This window comes from Fundulus heteroclitus, unplaced genomic scaffold (genome assembly GCF_011125445.2).
Source record: "Fundulus heteroclitus isolate FHET01 unplaced genomic scaffold, MU-UCD_Fhet_4.1 scaffold_45, whole genome shotgun sequence".
NCBI classification, from domain to species: Eukaryota; Metazoa; Chordata; class Actinopteri; order Cyprinodontiformes; family Fundulidae; genus Fundulus; species Fundulus heteroclitus.
Genome location: NW_023396868.1, coordinates 1,294,874 through 1,315,925, shown reverse-complemented (window position 1 = coordinate 1,315,925; position 21,052 = coordinate 1,294,874). Strand labels below are relative to the sequence as shown.

Here is a 21,052-nt window from a genome sequence, read left to right as displayed (position 1 = left end):
CTTCCTCCTGGTTCGGCTCTCCAGGTCTATCAGCTTTATCACCCAGACTCATGTGTAGCTTTAGCAGCTCCGCCACCACTTCCTCCGTGTTTTGGGTTCGCTCCTTGGTCTTCCCCAATTGCTCCTCTACTTCACTTATCCTTGCGTTCGCTTTTCGTATTTCCTCTTTTATGGTCGATAGTTGTTCCTTTGTTTCCTGGCGGAACCCTCTCAGTTCTTCAAGTATAATTTCCAGGTTAGCCATTCCGTCCTATTAGCTTAAGGTGCGGATAAGTTAGCTGTACCTGTTTGTGAAATTTTTCGTTTTCCCCTTTTCTAATTATTTTTTCGTTAGGGCTTCGTTGCCGTCTTACCCCCTCTAAGTGACTTTAGCAAGACGATATTACTCAGCTGAATGGGGATAATGCAGTAATTTCTCCGTTCGTCTGGGGAGTCTCTCTACTGAGCTGCCATCTTTTCGGTGTTCCGGCCGGAAGTCAAAGTAAGCCTTTTTAGTAATCGTTCAACTGATGTGGAAAAGTAAAGGTATGTAGTAAATACAGAGAAAGCAGGTAAAAAAAAAATACCGCCTCTTAAAAGACCAATCTGTGGTTTAACTACCAGCATCACCCTGCTCACCCTCTATGATTCAATATGACAAATTAAGATAGCTGCCGCCTTTCCTCCTGAATAGTCCCCCTCCCAACCCTCGAATCCAATCAACCAGATGTGGAAGTAGTAATGTTTTACTTTTATACATATGAAACACACAACTTTTAATTGGTGTTTATCTTATAGTTAGTTCAGTTAGTAATGCCCAAAAGTATTCATAGTACATGCAGATTTAGATTTAAACTGATTTTTACTCAATCAAGAGGTAGGTAGGAAATGAGGCAGGTATCGCTCAAAATATAACAATGCAAAAGGAGAAGAAATTTAAATAAAAGGATCCTCCCTTCAAGCTGAATGTGTGCTCCCCATGCAGGGGAGCCAATCTGTTGGGGATACCAATGTGAGAAAAACACTGACGCAGTACTTCCAAGCTGGGGCACTGGATTACTTATACAACACGAGTCCGGAGGTGTTTCATCGTGTTGGCCGTGTGCTCTCCTTTGCGTGATATAATTAAATTTGTTCCACACTTTTGATTGCTGCTAAACACCAACGAAGAATCCATAGGAAATGTGTAAGGCTTCTTTTGGTCAGTGGCCATGCTATTGAAACTAGGAACCGATTGTGGAACCAATTCTTGCATAATCGGAATGTTAGTCCCAGCTCCCATCGATTGCAATGAATAGGTGCCCAGCCCTAGCTTGGAGTTAAATATGGTAATGAAGGTGTAGAAAAATGGATATCAGGAAGGGCTCATTGTGGAAACTACTAAAAAAAAAAGTAATGAAGAAATGGAAAAAGTGAATATTAATCAGTGTTTATAATATAAAGATGGCAGACACGACAAAGAGCATTCTGGAGGAGTTATTTAATGTTTCGTAAAATCCGCCTAGCATGACTGGTTTTCATAGCAGCTAAAGCCGCCTCAAGTGTGGAGATCACATGCAGGAGAGTGCTGGGATCCGTCTGGAGATCCATGCAGCTGTGGGTGCTGTTTGCATCATAACTTGTCAAGAGAAGGCGAATGGTCACCATGGGAATGATCTGCTGACGAACTGAACGACTTGCCAACTGGAAGAAGAGCAAAAACAGATAGATAGATGAATCATCCAATTAATAAACAAATACATTAGGCTTACTGTGAAAAATTGATTGACTCGTTGCAGATTTTCAGATTTTTCTTTTTTGCCACATTTGTGATCGCTTTCCTACTTGCTGAATAAAACCATATAAAATGGCTTTTAGCATTTACTCAGATCATATTTATCCAATAATAACTTTAGTTTGATCTGAAATGTTTAAGAAAAGTAAAATTTCTGTGAAGGGACAAAAACTGTATAGGATATAGTCTATTAATTCCAATCAAGCAGTTTCAAAAGTAATTACATATGTTCTAATTTGATCCTAGTTATTAAACAACCCAAGACAAGTTCAAAAGTCTTGGAAGGAAGGCCAGGCAATTGCATCAAGTCATTAATCACAATTTGCATATAATTCATTTACAGCAGTCATTGATAGCAATCCCTCCAGGCCAGGATGAGAATATACCAGGCAATACATTTAGTCTTTCACTTTGTAGTAATCCCTCATACTGGACATAAAGGACAACAGCTGAAAGATTAAAGGACAACAGCTGAAAGATTAGAAGAATGTTATGAAAAAGCTGAACTAGTTGAAGATAGTTGAAGGATATTTCAAAGTTAGTATTAGTAGTAGTAGTAATAGTAGTATCAGTGGTAGTAGTAGTAGTATCAGTAGTATCACTTCCGGCTGCGCTTCTGGGCAGTGGCTAAGGCTTACAGCTCCGCTACAACTCGCGGATATTTTCATAAAAAATGCCGCCAAACTCGCTGGAAACCACTCATCCACCCAGCCGATCAGTTCATGTTCGCTGGCGCTTACTGGAGTTACGGTCATGTAGTGTTTTTGGACTTATAACCACTTCTACGCTCGATTGTTTACGCGGTCTTGGAGTACTACGTATACCAGTCCCGGGGGCCTGCGAGGCAGCGGAGTCGACGAGCAGCTCACGCCAGTGGAGAGCGAAGCGGAAGCAGTGTAGCCGGCCGAAGAAGCGCGGGTGCCGCGGAGGCTTAGCAGCTAAGCTACAGGCTAACCTATTCAGATCGCCGCTGCCATCCATCTTGCTTTCCAACGTCCGCTCACTGAATAACAAAATAGACCACCTACAACTCGAGCTCTCTGCAAAGAGGGAGAGACTGCTGCGCTCTGATCTTGACCGAAACATGGCTCACCTTATCAATCCCGGACTACGCCGTTAGCCTGGAGGGGCTAGCTACTTTCCGCGCCAACAGACACAAAGAACTCAGCGGTAAGACCCGAGGAGGCGGTCTCTGCGTCTACATCAATAACAACTGGTGTAAAAATGCTAGATTAGTCACAAGTTTTTTCTCTCTGGACATCGAGCTTATGATTATTAGCTGCAGACCTTTTTATCTGCCTAAAGAGTTCACTGTTGTTATCATCACTGCGGTTTACGTGCCTCCCAGCGCAAACACTAAAGAGGCCATGAGTGTTCTATATCGGACAATCTCTAAGATGCAATCTGCACACACAGAGACAGTTTTCATCATTGCTGGGGATTTTAACCAGGCAAATATGAAAACTGTTCTCCCTCATTTCTACCATAATGTGGATTTTGCAACTTGGGGAGAGAACACTCTAGACTTAGTTTATACAAATATTAAAGGCACATTCAAGGCAGCCCCCCGCCCCCACCTCGGCTCTTCAGATCATCTCTCTGTTATGCTAATTCCTGCATACAAGCCCCTGCTGATCAGAACTAAACCTACAGCGAGGCAGGTGAGGGTGTGGACTGAGGGAGCAATGGAGGCGCTCCAGGACTGTTTTGAGTGCTGTGACTGGGACATGTTCAAAGCTGCAGCAACTTATGAGGACAAGATTGACATTGATGAGTATGCCATGACTGTGTCAGCCTACATCAACAAATGCATCGAGGACGTCAGCACCACCAAGACCATCATCACCCGAGCCAACCAACGACCCTGGAGTACTGTGGAGGTTTGTCGAGCGCTAAAAGCACGGAACTCAGCCTTCAAGTCTGGTGACAAGGAGGCTCTGAGGACAGCGAGAGCCAACTTGAACCGTGCCATCAGGCTAGCAAAGCGGAAACACAGTCAGAAAATCCAGGATCTTTTCCACGACGCCAGCAACACCAGGAGCATGTGGAAAGGCATACGGGCGATCACTGAATATAACACGCCTTTCCTCACGGTGGGTATAGTTGATGCTGACTTCCTTAACGGACTAAACAACTTCTTTGGGAGGTTTGAGGCACTAGACAGCACTCCAGCTGTGAAAGCTGTTCCCCATCAGGAAGAGGAGATCCTCCGCCTTGACACTGCCGACGTGTGGAAGACTTTTAGAAGAGTCAACCCGCGAAAGGCCCCAGGTGCCGACAACATACATGTCCCATCTGAGTCAAATCAGAGGCTATGACAGGCAAAACTTTCTTAAAGTAAATTGTGGGTAGAACATCAAGGGAACAGGAGGAGGAACTTAGCTGCTGAATGATTTCGTCTAAGCTTTTGTAGTTAATTTGGCTGAATTGGAACATTTTGTCAAGATATCAGGTGAGGCAGTGTTGGAGGAATCTTTAGAACTTGATCTGTGTTTGAACTGTTTAGTAGAGCTTTCTGAGTTATCTAAAATTTCAGCTTCATCTTAACCTTCAACTTGTATATTAGACCCAATCCAAACCAAGTTATTTATCGAAATATTCAATTTCATTAATGCCCCCATTTAAGACAATGTTAATCTATCCTTAGTAAATGGTTATTCACCACATGCTTTTAAAGTAGTTATTATTAAACCTATACTTAAGAAACTGTCGCTTGATCCAGATACCTTAAACTACAGACCTACTGTATATCTAATCTTCTTTTCTTATCTAAAATTCTTGAAAAAGTAGCTGCTAATCAAGTACGTGAACATTTCCACAGTAATGACTTGCTCGAAGAGTTTGTCAGGCTTCCGAGCTCATCATAGCACCAAAGCAGCTCTGTTGAAGGTCACTAATGATATTATATAATGGACTTTGTTGTCAGTACTTGTTCTGTTTTATCTTATCTGTTTGACAGATTCCAGGTTGTTCATGTTAATAATAAATATTCTTCAAACTGTAGGGTCACTTGTGAACTACCACATGGTTCAGTCTCCGGGCCAGTTTTCTTTACTATATACAGTATATGCTTCCGATTGGTAACATTATCAGACAGCATGGAATTAATTTCCACTGTTATGCTGACGGACCTCAGGTAAATTTATCCATAAATCTTGAAGAAACCAATCAATTAGTTATACTACTGGCATGTCTTGATCCCATCAAAACCTGGATGACATTAAATGTTCTGCTTTTATACTCTGACCACTGTTCCCTCGAAGCTGTGCACATGCACAGTCTGGATTCACTCTGCATAGCAAATCTATGCAGCGCAGAAAATTAATTCTAAGCTGAACTGTAAACAAATTAATAATAAATCAAGTTATTTTGCACCATTTTGCAATTCTTGTGAGATGGTGTTCCATGGTCCCACTCTGTGTGCAGCAGGTGCTGATTGGAGTGCAGCACTGATTGATAGGTGGGGAAGACGCCTTTATACACTCAACAAAAATATAAATGCAACACTTTTGGTTTTGCTCCCATTTTTTTCTGAGCATTGTCCATAGTTGTGACTTTGTAAGGCCTTAGATTACTCCATGTATAGAGATGGCATATAGAAGAATATAGCAAACATGTTGAGATGTGACATGTAACTCCTTTGATACAACCAGTCACACAAAAAACTAACCTGTACATCCAGTCTCCATTCCAGATTGTGGTAGGCTGGCTGATTGCAGAGCAGCTGGCTCAAGATGCTGCGAACCTGGTGTTTGTGCCGCATATACAGCTGGAACACGAAGATTAGAGAGGTCAACTCAACATATCAACACATTCAAATATCTTCAAATATATTTCACCTGAACTTTAAAATTAAAAAGTCACCTGCAACAAACTCTGATTAAGCTCTTCGCCAAACCCCAGAGTTATAACAGAGTCCATGAAATCCACTTCAGAAATCTGGACTTACACAGAGAGACATTGTAAAAGTCTTGCTCATCTCTCTTGCTTGAGCAGATAAAACATTATACCAAATAATGACATGAAGATGAGGAAGAGGAACAGGTAGATCTACTGCAATTAAATTCAGTTTGTTCATACAACGTCGACATGTTGTTTTAAAGTATTTTACAATGTCAAAAAGGCAATACAGATCACACGCACAAATTCCAAGTCAATACATTCCAACACATCCTAGTTATAAAACAATGAATGGGATATTCTTCAATGACGTCAAATTTGAACGGAGACAGAAGGGTTTCTCAAATGTGAGATCAATAAAGACTATCTTATCTTATCTTCTCGGATGGTCGGACAATCAGAATACAAACTAGAATGACAACAACCGCATTACCAATCATTTTGGAAGCTGCCGATATTCCGGAAGCTTCAATCTTGTCATAGAAGCAATAAACTTAGTCCATGAAAAAAACCCAAAACCCACCAAGCAAACCACAACACTGGAAAGGAGAAAATACATGTTCTGGCACTGTATTTCGTGCTTAATAGAGACCCTACTTCTGCGACAGAAAAAGGCATTCTGTCCGAAGAAGGCCAAGCCAAAAAAACGACTTTACGTTCAAAAACAAATCCAAGAAACCACAACTGTCGACTCACGGAAGTTGCAAGTAACTTTAGAGAAACACAAACCCGAAGTTGCTTAAAATAACCGTAGTATGCAACAATTAAGCTCACATGAACACTCCTCATGGATTGTATGATGAGGTTTTCATTCTGCAGAGAAAAAGCCAAATAAACATAGCCTACCTACTCAGATGCTGCAGCCACTGGTATTAGGGCTGGATATTTAAGTGTTGACTCCTTACCACCGAGATAATGTAGAGAGCATTTAGACGTCTCTGGTTAGGTTCCATAGTAAATTCCTTTCGCTTACTAGCTTGTATCTAACACTGACAGTTCACTGCTATGTTTCGGGGTTTCGCAAATTAAATGTGAAAAAACTCCCTTCATATGGTCATGATCATCATATCGCGAGGCCCTCCGGCAGATACCAAGGCAGGAGTGTTTTGTTGTTGCCATAATATTGTCTGCTGAGGCAATATTCAGGACAGATCTGTTCACTATTTGACTCATACAAGTAAATTATTCAAGCTTTACCGCTCTGCTTGTACAAGCCCAAGATGACCATGACGCATGTGCCCTCGCTGTTCTAAATTTTGTAATTTGAGGAATGTCCTATACAGTCGCTGCCATTGTGCTGTTGACTTTGCAGAAATCCTACATACCGAGCATGCATGTAGTAACAGTTGAGAGGAAAACTCCCCTTTAACAGGAAGAAACCTGAAGCAGAACCAGGCTCAGTGCGAACGGCCGTCTGCCACAACTGATTGGAGGTTTGAGAAGACAGAGCAGAGACACAAAAAGAACACAGAAGCACACATTGATTCAGGAGTACCTTCAATGTTAGAGTTTAATGGCAGACTAGGTCCATAGTTGGCTGTGTACATGAAAGAAACACAGCCAAGCAGATAAGCTCAGAGCCACTTTTCTGCTCGAGAGGAAGAAAGACCACATACAGTTACTTGCAGAAAAAGCTCAGCCAACCGCTATGTCTGTGAAAGAAACAGAGAGATCACTAAGTTAAACCTTTACATAACAATAAAAGTGGAAGAATAGTAGGAGAATTCAGCAGAGTGAAGGAAATAGATCTTAATGACCTCCAGCAGCCTAAGCTTATAACAGCATAACTACAGAGATAGCTCAGAATAACCTAACCACTCACAGTAAAAAAATAAAAATGTTAATATATAATAATAATAATAATAATAATCATCATCTTTATTGTTATTGAAACATACATTACAATGAAATTTGTTCTCCGCTTTTACCCCTCACCCTTGGGGAGCAGTGGGTTGCCACTGTCCGGCACCCGGGGAGCAATCTGGGGTTAAGGGTCTTGCTCAGTGAACCACAGTGCAGACTGTGGGGATCAAACCCGGTACTTGCAACCTTCTCAGATCACCAGTGCGCTGCTCTAACCACTAGGCCACCACTCCCCTTAATTTTATTTCTATTCAATTCAACTTTATGGATATAGCGCTAATTAATGAAACATGTCATCAGATTATACAGATTGGTCAAAAAAAATTACTATATAAGGAATATTTCTATAGCACCTTTCACAGACATACACTACAAAGTGCTTCACAACAGCTATTAAATCACAAAATACATTAAACAAAGGCCTGTCTAAATAAAAATGTCTTTAGTTGTTTCTTAAGGATAACTAACAGTAAAATTAATGTTAATGTTACTTAATGTTTTAAGTCTGGTCTTAAAAGTAGACAGGGTGTCTACCTCACAGACCAAAACTGGGAGTTGGTTCCACAGGAGATGAGCCTGATAGCTAAAAGAAGGTTGTATACAGCTCACCATGTGTTTAGAGCTCTCAGTCATCAGGAACATTAGACCTTCCACTCCATGCTGCACCATCCCAACAGGAACACAGAGCTTCCCTGCAGGTAGAGATCTCCTGTGAGCTTATTCGCCAGGCAGGAAGTGTAACTATCATGTCTTTAATAAGGCTCTGAAACCTACTTCGAAGTTCCTGGTCTGAGGGTAGGTTTTGCTTTCAATAAGCAAAACAGGCCACCACAAGGTGGAGTAGGGAGCAGTAAGGAAGTGACTACAAATGTATCTTTTTTTATTCCCTTAATTTATCACAAAGAGTAGCTTTAAAATGTTTTTAGGCAAGAAAGCGCAGCTCAAAACTTTATCTCTGCAGTCAGTTCATCAATTGCAATCCTATTTTGAATCTGCTTAGGACGTTTTTGGAGCAGAAGAGCTCAGTCTCTTCCTTGACAGCTGGAGGAAGAATATCAGGTTACAATAGCAATTAGTTGGCCAGACACTCAGGGATTTCCTCCTAGCTACTGGCAGAGTGGCAACACATCCATAGACTTCTATAGAAATAATGGAATGCGGAAGTCAAGTGGGTAATCCAGCTGCAGATAGTTCAAGCATTGAATGCAGTTCATTCTCAGTGTTTCAGAATCATTTTCCCTGATAAGTTGATGTAATTACAACATTTATGGGCATTGTGACTCACAATTTACGCCGCAAAATACAAACACGAAGAAGTTTAATCTGATTTGTGTGTGATGACGAGAGAGAGTGCGAGAGAGAGAGCGCACTTTGGTAGCGCAGCATAGAGTAACAATAACAGAGCGCTCCGCAAAGCTGTTATTAATCAGAGAAATAAGAAGTTATTTCCTGATTGTTTCATAGCGATTACATTCAGCAGGTAAACACGCCCATGGCAACACACCTCAGCTCCCCGCACCCCCACCACCGGTTGCAGTTTCCCTGTTCCTGTCTGAATATGCGCTAAAACTGCATCTCTAAAATGAACTGCACCTGTCTAAATCACAATGAAAATTATTGCAGCTATGTGCGTGAACATAGTCAAGAAACCACATCTACTACCAATTTCCCCACCAGTAGCAACAGAGGCTGCAGCGGTGTCGGCGTGACATACGCATCAGTGGTTGTAGCCGGTTCAAAGTCACAGCACCATGGGCAGCACTGTTTGTAGGCGCTGCACGACTGATAGAGAGAATGAGTCACTCAATTTAATCTCGTAAATAAAACTTTCGGCCCGAATTCAATTTTCTCTCTACTGGGGTGAACGATGTGAAGTGAGGAGAGAGATAGACATTTTCTGATTACCGCTCGTTTTCTTCTCCTGGATCCGTTGCAATTCTCTCCTCTGTTTCCTCCAATTTCTCTCTCTCTAGTTTTCTCTCCTCCTTCATCACTAACTTTGACCTTAGATGTCTCATCTGCATGACAGTTTCCCCGATGTCAGTCAATTGAGCATATTTGTGAGAATTAATGTAGAGGCCACCAGCTAGGTGCGCATACATATAGTACAATGTGTAGAAGATAAATTCCTCTGCATTTCATCTCAAAATGAAGCATCAAAGAAGACTTCTTCTAAATAAACAAATTTTCGTTTGAATACATTTTATTTATTTATTAAATTTACAGTTTTTTATTTAAATTTTTACAAAGGAAATGTTTATTTGCACGTCTTTATGGTGTGGGGGAAAAATACTGTCAGACCACTATTACATTTTTCATTTCATGCACCCCCTAGCGGCAGCTCGCGCCACATTTTGGGAATCCCTGCTCTAGAGTATCCGATGCATTTGAGAGCTCACTGAACAATACACCAAAATTTGTTTGGAAAGGCTTCTTAGTCAGAAATTCTGTAATCAAACACTCTTTAAAATTAGAGAAAGCCTCAGTAAATCCATGGAGCTGATTTAGGATACTAAATATAGCATGCGTTTCTACATATGGAAAGCTGGAGGGCCCTTTTTATTTTCTTGGTTTGTGGTTGGTAAATATTACAATTATTTTCCAGTTTGACACGCTCCATTCATGGTGGTCCTTAATATTAATGCAATTGCTCTTCAGTTGAAATTCCTCGAAAAAAATAACTTCTCTAATTTCTCCTCGTCCCTTGGCCAGTCAGTGAACAGCAGTGTATTCACATCAAAGCTGGGTTCTATTTCTTTTTTTTTTTTTGCGGCTCTAAGGGCTCGCTTTTATTCACAGTAGGCTGATAGGAAGGGGGTGGAAGAAGGGGAGAGGCATGCGGCAAAGGACCGTGGGTCGGATTTGAACCCGGGTCGACCACGTCGAGGACTAAAGGCCTCCAAACATGGGTCATGCTATCCGCTACGCCACAAGCACGCCCACTGGGTCCTATTTCTGAGCAGGGCCAAAAAAGGCCGGGCTGGCCCTAAAAATAAAAAGGGCCAATAGAGCTCAATCTCTATGTATTTTCATTGTTTTGCATTTTGAAAATTTTCAAGTAATAATCTGGCCTGGGAAATAAAGTTTAACCACAGTCTTAATATATTTTTCTAAAAGCCTAAAATGGTTTGGATAGTTTTGTTTTCCCCCAATGCAGGGTGTGTTGCCATGTGCCACCTTTATTTTAGCTATGAACAAAACCTTGTTGCATTTGGCTTTTTTGAAGAGTGAAGGTGCGTCAACCAGGTTGGGACACAGAAGGGGGTGCCTGGCTAAAAAAGTTTGGGAACTGCTGCCCTAATGAATTAAATAATCAACTAAAAATTTATTTTTGTATCTACTCAGGGTACCTTTATCTAATATTAAATTATGGATGATGACTTGAAACATTTAAGTGACAAAAAAGCAAAGGAAACAACCCATAAGGGGATAAACACTTTTTAACAGCCCTATATATGTATAGAGTTTTTTTATTTTACTCAATGAAAGTGTTGCAGTTGAGAACAATATTTGCTGATAATGCCACCGAAAAGAAAGAGTCTTACTGGCTGCCCCCTCATAGATCTTTGGGTTGGCTCCTTTCCTCAAGAACTCTAGTGCAATGCGACCAAACTCTTCAATCACTGTATAGGAAAAGAAAGACACCCTGTGAAAATGTGTTCAGTTCATCAAAATAACATTCGTTTTGTTCAAATATGCAGACATCTACAATCCAACCGTTTCACCAATAAACCGTCATGAAGATAAAAAAATTCCAACATTCATACAATTCTATAACATTTTATTTATAAAATTCACATCCCCCAATTCACAACACATTTCAAAGCAATTTACAAAGTCACGTATGAAAGATTTCAGCTTTTTTCTAAATCAGAGGTGTGCTAGAACATGTTTCCTGTTGCATCAACAAATGTGTTACCAAGCCTTCAGCCCAGAAAGGGCAAATAAATAAATAAATCGTACAGTGCATGCCCAGCTTTAGATGTGTAATCCAGATAGCTAACCCGTTGGAATATACTTCTTAAAAATATCCAAGACAATGTTGTATGTACAGATATAGAAAGATTACTTATTCTTTAATTTAATCTTATTGATATAAAAAATTACAAGCAAACGTAAGGAGAATCATAAAAAGTGCAAAGACATTTCCCTCTGGGATTATTAAAGTATTTCTGATTCTGATGCTGAAAGAATATTGGAGGAACTTTTGTTGCTCAGTAGGAAAGGAGACAGACACTGGTAAAGTTTGGGGGATGATAAAACGAATGAATGGGATAAAAAGAGAGTATGGATACCCAGTCTTAAATGATGGACAAACAATAGCAGTGCGAGATAAGGAGAAAGCAGAGATGCTGGCTAAAACTTTTGTACAATTCACAGCTCAAATAATTTTAGTGAAGAGGGAAAAAGAGGGAGGGATAAAATAGTAAGGGAGAATGAAAAGTTACAACAACAAGAAAATTCTAATGACATTAAACAAACCTTTTACAATGACAGAACTAAAACACGCTCTCCAGAAAACCAAGATGTCAGCACCAGGAAACGATCAGATTTGTTATGTAATGATAAACCAGTTCAATGAAAATTCAAAGGATGTATTACTAGAACTATATAATAAAGTATGGGAGGATGGGAAACTGCCACAGAGCTGGAAGGAGGCTGTGGTGGTGCCAATACACAAACCAGGAAAAGCTTATACAAATCCAGGAAATTATAGACCAATCGCTTTAACATCCAACAAATGCAAAATAATGAAGAAAATGATAAATGAAAGGTTAACATACTATATGGAAAAGAAATGTTATATAGCCAAATACCAAAGTGGTTTTAGTAAAGGAAGAAATTCAATTCAATTCAATTTTATTTATATAGCGCCAATTCATGAAACATGTCATCTCGAGGCACTTTACAAAGTCAGAATCAATCATATTATACAGATTGGTCAAAAATTTCCTATATAAGGGAACCAGTTGATTGCTTCAAAGTCCCAACAAGCAGCATTCACTACTGGAGAAGCGTAGAGCTACAGGGAGAGTCGTCTGCATTGTCCATGGCTTTGCAGCAATCCCTCATACTGAGCAAGCATGAAAAACCTCCAGCAGAACCGGGCTCAGTATGAACGGTCATCTGCCTCAATCGACTGGGGGTTACAGAAGACAGAGCAGAGACACAACAATACAGACAAAAAAAGCGCAGAAGCACATATTGATCCAGTAATCTGTTCTACATTAGATGGTAATAGCGGTTGATCTGTCTTCCCTGGATGATGTCACAGTTAACAGAACGTCAGACCAGGTGTACCTACTATGAAGAAAAAAGAGAGAGAGCAAAAAGTTAAAAACTGAAACGACAACAGTCATTTCAATGTAATGTAATGCAAAACTGGAGAACAGTAGACTGGAGAACAGTAGAAATCAGTAGAGTGAGAAAAATAGGCCCTGATGTCCTCCAGTAGCCTAAGCCTATAGCAGCATAACTATAGAGGTAGCTCAGGGTAACATGAGCCACTCTAACTATAAGCTTTGTCAAAAAGGAAAGTTTTAAGATTAGTCTTAAAAGTAGACAGGGTGTCTGCCTCACGGACCAAAACTGGGAGTTGGTTCCAAAGGAGTGGAGCCTGATAAAGGATCTGCCTCACCTTCTACTTTTAGAGACTCTAGGAACCACCAGCAGATCTGCAGTCTGAGAGCGAAGTGCTCTGTTAGGAACATACGGGGTAATCAGAGCTCTGATGTATGATGGAGCTTGATTATTAAGGGCTTTATACGTTAGACGAAGAATTTTAAATTCTATTCTTGATTTTGTTGATTTTCATCAGAACTCTTGCTGCAGCATTTTGGATCAGCTGAAGACTTTGAACTGCATTTTGTGGACTTCCTGATAGTAAAGAATTACAATACTCCAGCCATGAGGTAACAAATGCATAGACTAGTTTTTCAGCATCACTCCTGGACAGAATGTTTCTAATTTTGGCAATATTCCTAAGGTGAAAAAAGGAAACTCTGGAAACCTGTTTAATATGGGATTTAAATGACATGTCTTGGTCGAAAACAACACCAAGATTATTTACTTTATTACCAGAGGCCAAGTTAATGCCATCCAGATTAAGTGATTGATTAAGAACTTTATTTTTTGAGGACTCTGGTCCAAAGATTACAACTTCGGTCCTGTCAGAATTTAAACACAGGAAATTTAAAGTCATCCAGCTTTTGATGTCATCAAAACATGACTGCAGTCGAAGTAACTGATTGGATTCATCAGGATTTATGGATAAATATAGCTGAGTTTCATCAGCATAACAGTGGAAATTAATCCCATGCTGTCTGATAATTTTGCCAATCGGAAGCATATATATAGTAAAGAGAATTGGTCCTAGGACTGAACCCTGTGGTACTCCACAGGTAACCCTAAAGTTTGAGGAAGATTTATTATTAACATGAACAAACTGGAATCTATCCGACAGATAAGATTTAAACCAGCCTAATGCTTTCCCCTTAATCCATACCGTATGCTCAAGTCTTTGTAGGAGAATATTGTGATCAACTGTGTCAAACGCAGCACTGAGATCTAACAGGACAAATACAGACACAAGTCCATTATCTGAGGCCATGAGAATATCATTGGTGACCTTCACCAGAGCTGTTTCAGTGCTATGATGAGCTCTGAAGCCTGACTGAAACTCCTCAAGTAGGTCATTACTTTGTAAATGTTCACAAAGTTGATTAGCAACTACTTTCTCAAGAATTTTAGATAAGAAAAGAAGATTAGATATAGGTCTGTAATTTACTAACTCATCATGATCAAGAGATGGTTTCTTAAGTAAAGGTTTAATAACAGCTACTTTAAAAGCCTGTGGTACATATCCATTTACTAAGGATAGATTAATCATGTTTAAAATAGGACCACTGATCAAAGGGAATACCTCCTTAAACAACTTGGTTGGGATTGGGTCTAACATACAGGTAGAAGGTTTAGATGAAGCTAAAATTTTAGATAGCTCAGAAAGCTCTACTGCTTCTAAACAGTTCAGACACCGCGCAGGTTCTAAAGATTCCTCCAACGCTGCCTCACTTACTGAGGACGAAGTAATCATGTTTGGGAGGAGGCCAATTATTTTATTTTTAATGGAATCAATTTTATTTATGAAGAATCCCATAAAATCATTACTGCTAAGAGCTAAGGGAATGGATGGATCAACGGAGCTATGACTCTGTGTAATTTTGGCAACTGTACTGAAGAGAAATCTAAGATTATTTTTGTTCTCCTCAATTCCAAAAAAAAAAGGTGAAAAACAAAGCAACTGGACTTGTTTTCCCGTAGTTGAAGACGTTTTGCTTTCTCTCCAGGAAGCTTTCTCAATTCAAAAAGTCCGGAGTAATGTGCAGTACCAAGCTTTATACTACTTGTAATGGCTTAGACAACATGCAAATTCAACCGAAACAGGTCCACCCCTTAGTAATGGGCGGTCGTTAAAGCCATTAAGCCAGCAGATTGAACCGAAACTGGTCCACTCCTCTGTAACGAAGAGTCGTTAGGGATGTTGTTAGCCTGGCTTAAAGGAACAACGTTTTGATCACCCATATGATGTTGAGAACTGAGGTGATGATTGGCCAGAATTAATTCTATAGCTGTATTGTAAGTTTTTGAGAATTGGAACCTAAGGCCTCCTCCTGTTGACAAGGTTAGAAATAATGATTTATATTTGAAATAAGATTTTTTTTTACATCAAACTTTGCTTTCGTCAAAGAATCCTCCATTTGCAGCAATTACAGCATTGGCATTGCCTTTGGCATTCTAGCTGTTAATTTGTTGCGGTAATCTGGAGAAATTGCAACCCACGCTTCCAGAAGCAGCTCCCACAAGTTGGATTGGTTGGATGGACACTTCTTGCGTACCATACGGTCAAGCTGCTCCCACAACAGCTCAATGGGGTTCAGATCTGGTGACTGCGCTGGCCATTCCATTACCGATAGAATACCAACTGCCTGCTTCTGCTCTAAATAGTTCTTGCACAATTTAGAGGTGTGTTTAGGGTCATTGTCCTGTTGTAGGATGAAATTGGCTCCAATCAAGCGCTGTCCACTGGGTATGGCATGGCGTTGCAAAATGGAGAAATGGAGTGATAGCCTTCCTTATTCAGAATCCCTTTTACCCTGTACAAATCTCCCACCTTACCAGCACCAAAGCAACCCCAGACCATCACATTACCTCCACCATGCTTAACAGATGGTGTCAGGCATTCTTCCAGCATCTTGTCATTTGTTCTGCGTCTCACAAGTGTTCTTCTTTGTGATCCAAACACCTCAAACTTGGATTCATCTGTCCACAACACTTTTTTCCAGTCTTCCTCTGTCCAATGTCTGTGTTCTTTTGCCCATCTTAATCTTTTTCTTTTATTGGCCAGTCTCAGATATGGCTTTTTCTTTGCCACTCTGCCCTGAAGCCCAGAATCCCGCAGCCGCCTCTTCACTGTAGATGTTGACACTCGTGTTTTGCGGGTACTATTTAATGAAGATGCCAGTTGGGGACCTATAATGCGTCTGTTTCTCAAACTAGAGACTCTAATGTACTTATCTTCTTGCTCAGTTGTGCAACGCGGCCTCCCACTTATTTTTCTACTCTGGTTAGAGCCTGTTTGTGCTGTCCTCTGAAGGGAGTAGTACACACCGTTGTAGGAAATCTTCAATTTCTTAGAAATGAAGGCTATTCCATGTGAGAAATTGCTAAGAACAATAATAGACTGTCGAGTTTCAGATGAAAGTTCTCTTTTTCTGGCCATTTTGAGCGTTTAATTAACCCCACAAATGTGATGCTCCAGAAACTCAATCTGCTCAAAGGAAGGTCAGTTTTGTAGCTTCTGTAATGAGCTAAACTGTTTTCAGATGTGTGAACATGATTGCACAAGGGTTTTCTAATCATCAATTAGCCTTCTGAGCCAATGAGCAAACACATTGTACCATTAGAACACTGGAGTGATAGTTGATGGAAATGGGCCCCTATACACCTATGTAGATATTGCACCAAAAACCAGACATTTGCAGCTAGAATAGTCATTTACCACATTAGCAATGTTTAGAGTGTATTTCTTTAAAGTTAAGACTAGTTTAAAGTTATCTTCATTGAAAAGTACAGTGCTTTTCCTTAAAAAATAAGGACATTTCAATGTGACCCCAAACTTTTGAACGATAGTGTACATAAGCTATATATAATTATTATATAGTTTTATTTATCAAATTAATCAATCAATCAATCAATCAATCAATCAATGTGTGCTTCTGTGCTTTTTTGTCTCTCTTGTTGTGTCTCTGCTCTGTCTTCTGTAACCCCCAGTCGGTCGAGGCAGATGACTGTTCATACTGAGCCCAGTTCTGCTGGAGGTTTTCTTTCCCGTTAATGGGGAGTTTTTCTTCCCACTGTCGCTTCATGCTTGCTCAGTATGAGGGATTGCAGCAAAGCCATGTACAATGCAGACGACTCTCCCTGTGGCTCTACGCTTCCCCAGGAGTGAATACTGCTTGTCGGGACTTTGATGCAATCAACTGGTTTCCTTATATAGGACATTTCTGACCAATCTGTATAATCTGACCCAATCTGTATAATATGATTGAACTTGACTTTGTAAAGTGCCTTGAGATGACATGTTTCATGATTTGGCGCTATATAAATAAAATTGAACTGAATTGAATTTCCATCCATCCATCCATTTTCCAAACCGCTTAATCCCTCATGGGGTCGCGGGGGTTGCTGGTGCCCATCTCCAGCGTTCACTGGGCGAGAGGCGGGGTACACCCAGGACAGGTCGCCAGTCTGTCACAGGGCAACACAGAGAGACAAACAGGACAAACAACCATTCACACCTAAGGACAATTTGGAGAAGCCAATTAACCTAACAGTCATGTTTTTGGACTGTGGGAGGAAGCCGGAGTACCTGGAGAAAACCCACGCATGCACAGGGAGAACATGCAAACTCCATGCAGAAAGACCCAGGGGTGTATTCAAACCCAGGACCTTCTTGCTGCAAGACAACAGTGCTACCCATTGCGCCACTGTGCAGCCCTTGAATTTAATTATTTTTATTATTGAAGATTGGGGGTGTATCAAGCCGGTTGGGACACGGAATGGGGTGCACGGCTGAAAAAGTTTGGAAACCCCTGCTCTATGGAGAAAAATCCTACTTACCCACAAATTACAGATCTGCCTGTGGTCATAATTATGAAGACTTTTGGTATTTTATGTCTATTGTGATGTCTCCTACTTGCATTTCTGTCAGAAAATGATATGTAAAATTATCAAAATGGTTAAATAAAAGGTAAAAAAAAAAGTTGTTATTAAACTGACAATTCCCTGTTACAGCAGTTATTCTGTTTAATAAAACACTAGAAAACATTACTCACTACTCAATATGGTAGTATGCCAGACTCAAGATGGCGCCACGGACGGCAGCAGTGTTGTGTTGGTGCACACTTTTTTGTCTTTTCTTACTATTTAACTCTGGTTTTTGCGATGATACCCGGAGCTCTTTCACCAGAGAAGAACTCATGAACATCAGGGCTACATCACCAGAGGATTTATTCCTCACTTTTCTTCTCCCTACGCTGGAAATTTTGGACATTCTGGTCAAAGGTGCGCTCACCTTTGCTCACACAGCGAAACGCCGGAGGAGGGGGAAGTGCGCTGGTGCGTCACTGCCAGCGTGGACTCCGCTCACCGTTACTGGGCATAATCCTGTCCAACGTGTATTCCCTGTCCAACAAACTACAGAAACTGAAACTGATGCTGGGAAAAAGCAGGGACTTTTCTTCATCTGCTGCTTTTTGCTTCACGGAGACGTGGCTGTGTGGATTAATCCGGGATTCCGCGCTGCAGCTGGACGGTTTCCAACTTCACAGAGCTGACCGCGACACACATCTTTCCGGCAAAGCGAAGGGTGGAGGGATCTGTTTTTACATCCACAACAGCTGGAGCAACGATGTGTCAGTGATCCAGCTGCACTGTTCTCCTGACCTAGAATCCTTCATTATAAACTGTAAGCCCTTCTATTCACCCCGCGAGTTAGCTTCATTCATTCTGGTGTTTACACCGTGCTGAACGCAAATGTGCAGGTCGCACAACGCACGCTCGCAGACCAGATACTGAATGTGGAGCAGAGAAATCCGGACTCTTTAGTTATTGTCCTTGGTGACTTTAACAAAGGAAACCTCACTCATGAACTTCCTAAATACACTCCTGATCAAAATCTTAAGACCAGTCAAAAAATTGCAAGAATTTGCATTTTGCACTATTGGATCTTAAGAAGGTTCTAAGTAGAGCTTCACAATGTTAAAAGGACAAATCAGTGCAAGAGACAAGAACATTTGAGCAGGGAATTGTCTGAAAACTGCATTTATACTCAAACATGATTTTTTCAGCTGATCAAAAGTTTAAGACCATAGCTCAAAAAAACCCCGAAAACCCCCCAAAACAGAAATCAAAATGTCAAAAAAAAAGGACTCAGTAATGAGTAGCTCCACCATTCTTGTTGATGACTTCAAACAATCGTTTAGGCATGCTCGATGCCAGTGTTTCCAGGAGGCTAGTGGGAACGTTGCTCCAAGTGTTGAAGATGGCTTCACGAAGGGCATCCATTGTCTGGAACTGATGTCCATTTTTGTAAACTTCCCTTGCCATCCATCCCCAAATGTTCTCAATTGGGTTTAATTCCGGGGAACATGCAGGATGGTCCAAAAGAGTGATGTTATTCTCTTGGAAGAACTCCTTTGTCAGGCGGGCATTGTGAACTGCAGCATTGTCCTGTTGAAAAGCCCAATCATTACCACACAGACGAGGGCCCTCAGTCATGAGGGATGCCCGCTGCAACATCTCCACATACCCAGCTGCTGTTTGACGCCCCTGCACAACCTGAAGCTCCATTGTTCCATTGAAGGAAAACGCACCCCAAATCATGATGGCGCCCCCACCACTGTGCCGTGTAGAAAACATCTCAGGTGGGATCTCCCTGTCATGCCAGTAACGTTGGAAGCCATCAGGACCATCAAGGTTAAATTTTTTCTCATCAGAGAAGACAACTTTCTTCCACCTTTCAATGTCCCATGTTTGGTGCATCCTTGCAAAGTCCAAACGGGCAATTCTGTGGCGTTGAAGAAGACCTGGCCTTTGAAGACGTTTTTTGTTTCTGAAGCCCTTCTCTCGCAGATGCCATCTGATGGTTATTGGGCTGCAGTCAGCACCAGTAATGGCCTTAATTTGGGTAGAGGATCGTCCCGTGTCTTGACGGACAGCCAATCGGATCCTGCGGCTCAGAGCTGGTGACATTTTTTGGGGTCTACCACTTGACTTTTTTGTTCCATAGCCCTCAGGATCATTTAAAAAATGCAAAATGACTGTCTTACTGTGTCCAACCTCAGCAGCGATGGCACGTTGTGAGAGGCCTTGCTTATGCAGCTCAACAATCCTACCATGTTCAAAGTCAGTGAGCTTTTTTGCTTTTGCCATCAGGAGGTCTTGACAGTGTAAAGACTTCACAGAAAATGACATGGAATCCAGATGTCTGCACAGCTTTTGGCTTTTAAAGACTATGGTCTTAAACTTTTGATCAGCTGAAAAAATCATGTTTGAGTGTAAATGCAGTTTTCAGACAATTCCCTGCTCAAATGTTCTTGTCTCTTGCACTGATTTGTCCTTTTAACATTGTGAAGCTCTACTTAGAACCTTCTTAAGATTCAGTGTTGCAAAATGCTAATTCTTGCAAATTTTTGACTGGTCTTAAGATTTTGATCAGGAGTGTATAAACAGTTTATTAAATGCCCGACCAGAGAGGAGAGCATTCTGGATCACTGCTACACCACAGTCAGAGACGCTTATCACACCGTCCCCCGTGCTGCACTGGGCCAGTCTGACCACGTCATGGTTCACCTGATTCCTGCTTAAAGGCAAAAACTAAAACTTTGCAAACCTGTAGTGAGGACATCAAAGAAGTGGACCAGTGAGGCTGTGGAGGATCTCTGTCTGGAAAGGGCTTAGCCAGATAACAAATTACAAGCCTAAAGCCCCCCACTCCATGAACGACCGACAGTTAGCAAACGACCTGAACAACTTCTACTGACATTTTCACAGACAAAGGGACAGTCCTGCAATCACCCCCCAAGACACCACCCAATGGATCACCTCCACCTCCTCCTCAGTGACAACTCTTTCCATACATGAGAGAGATGTTAAATTCTTCAGAAGACAAAACCCCCGGAAAGCTGCTGGACCAGACTCTGTCTCTCCATTCGCCTTGAAGCACTGTGCTGATCAGCTGTCTCCAGTGTTCACAGACATTTTTAACACCACACTGGCGACATGTCACGTACCAGCCTGTTTCAAATCCTCCACCATTATCCCTGTTCCCAAGAATCCAAGGACCACAAGACTTAATGACTTTAGACCCGTTGTCTGACCTCTGTGGTTATGAAGTCCTTTGAACGCCTTGTGCTTTCACACCTAAAAGAAATCACCGATCCCCTCCTGGACCCCCTACAGTTTGCCTACAGAGCC

The 21,052-nt window shown here is 41.2% G+C and overlaps 1 protein-coding gene across 2 annotated transcripts in view; it reads right to left on the bottom strand.

Annotated features, from left to right (window-relative positions):
• Positions 1-1,442: 1,442 nt before the first annotated feature.
• The window catches only part of commd2 (COMM domain containing 2), a 38,546-nt gene continuing 18,936 nt past the window's right edge, over positions 1,443-21,052 (bottom strand). Inside the window, exons 2-6 of one of the 2 annotated variants that reach the window (XM_012858625.3) lie at positions 11,062-11,139; positions 8,126-8,208; positions 5,618-5,692; positions 5,424-5,522; positions 1,443-1,662 (exon numbers count right to left, since the gene is read on the bottom strand). In XM_012858625.3, the coding sequence (XP_012714079.1) occupies positions 1,456-1,662; positions 5,424-5,522; positions 5,618-5,692; positions 8,126-8,208; positions 11,062-11,139 (542 nt within the window). In that variant the 3' untranslated portion in view covers positions 1,443-1,455. The remainder of the gene's footprint in view (positions 1,663-5,423; positions 5,523-5,617; positions 5,693-8,125; positions 8,209-11,061; positions 11,140-21,052) is intronic. The other variant, XM_012858626.3, reaches the window with a different exon arrangement.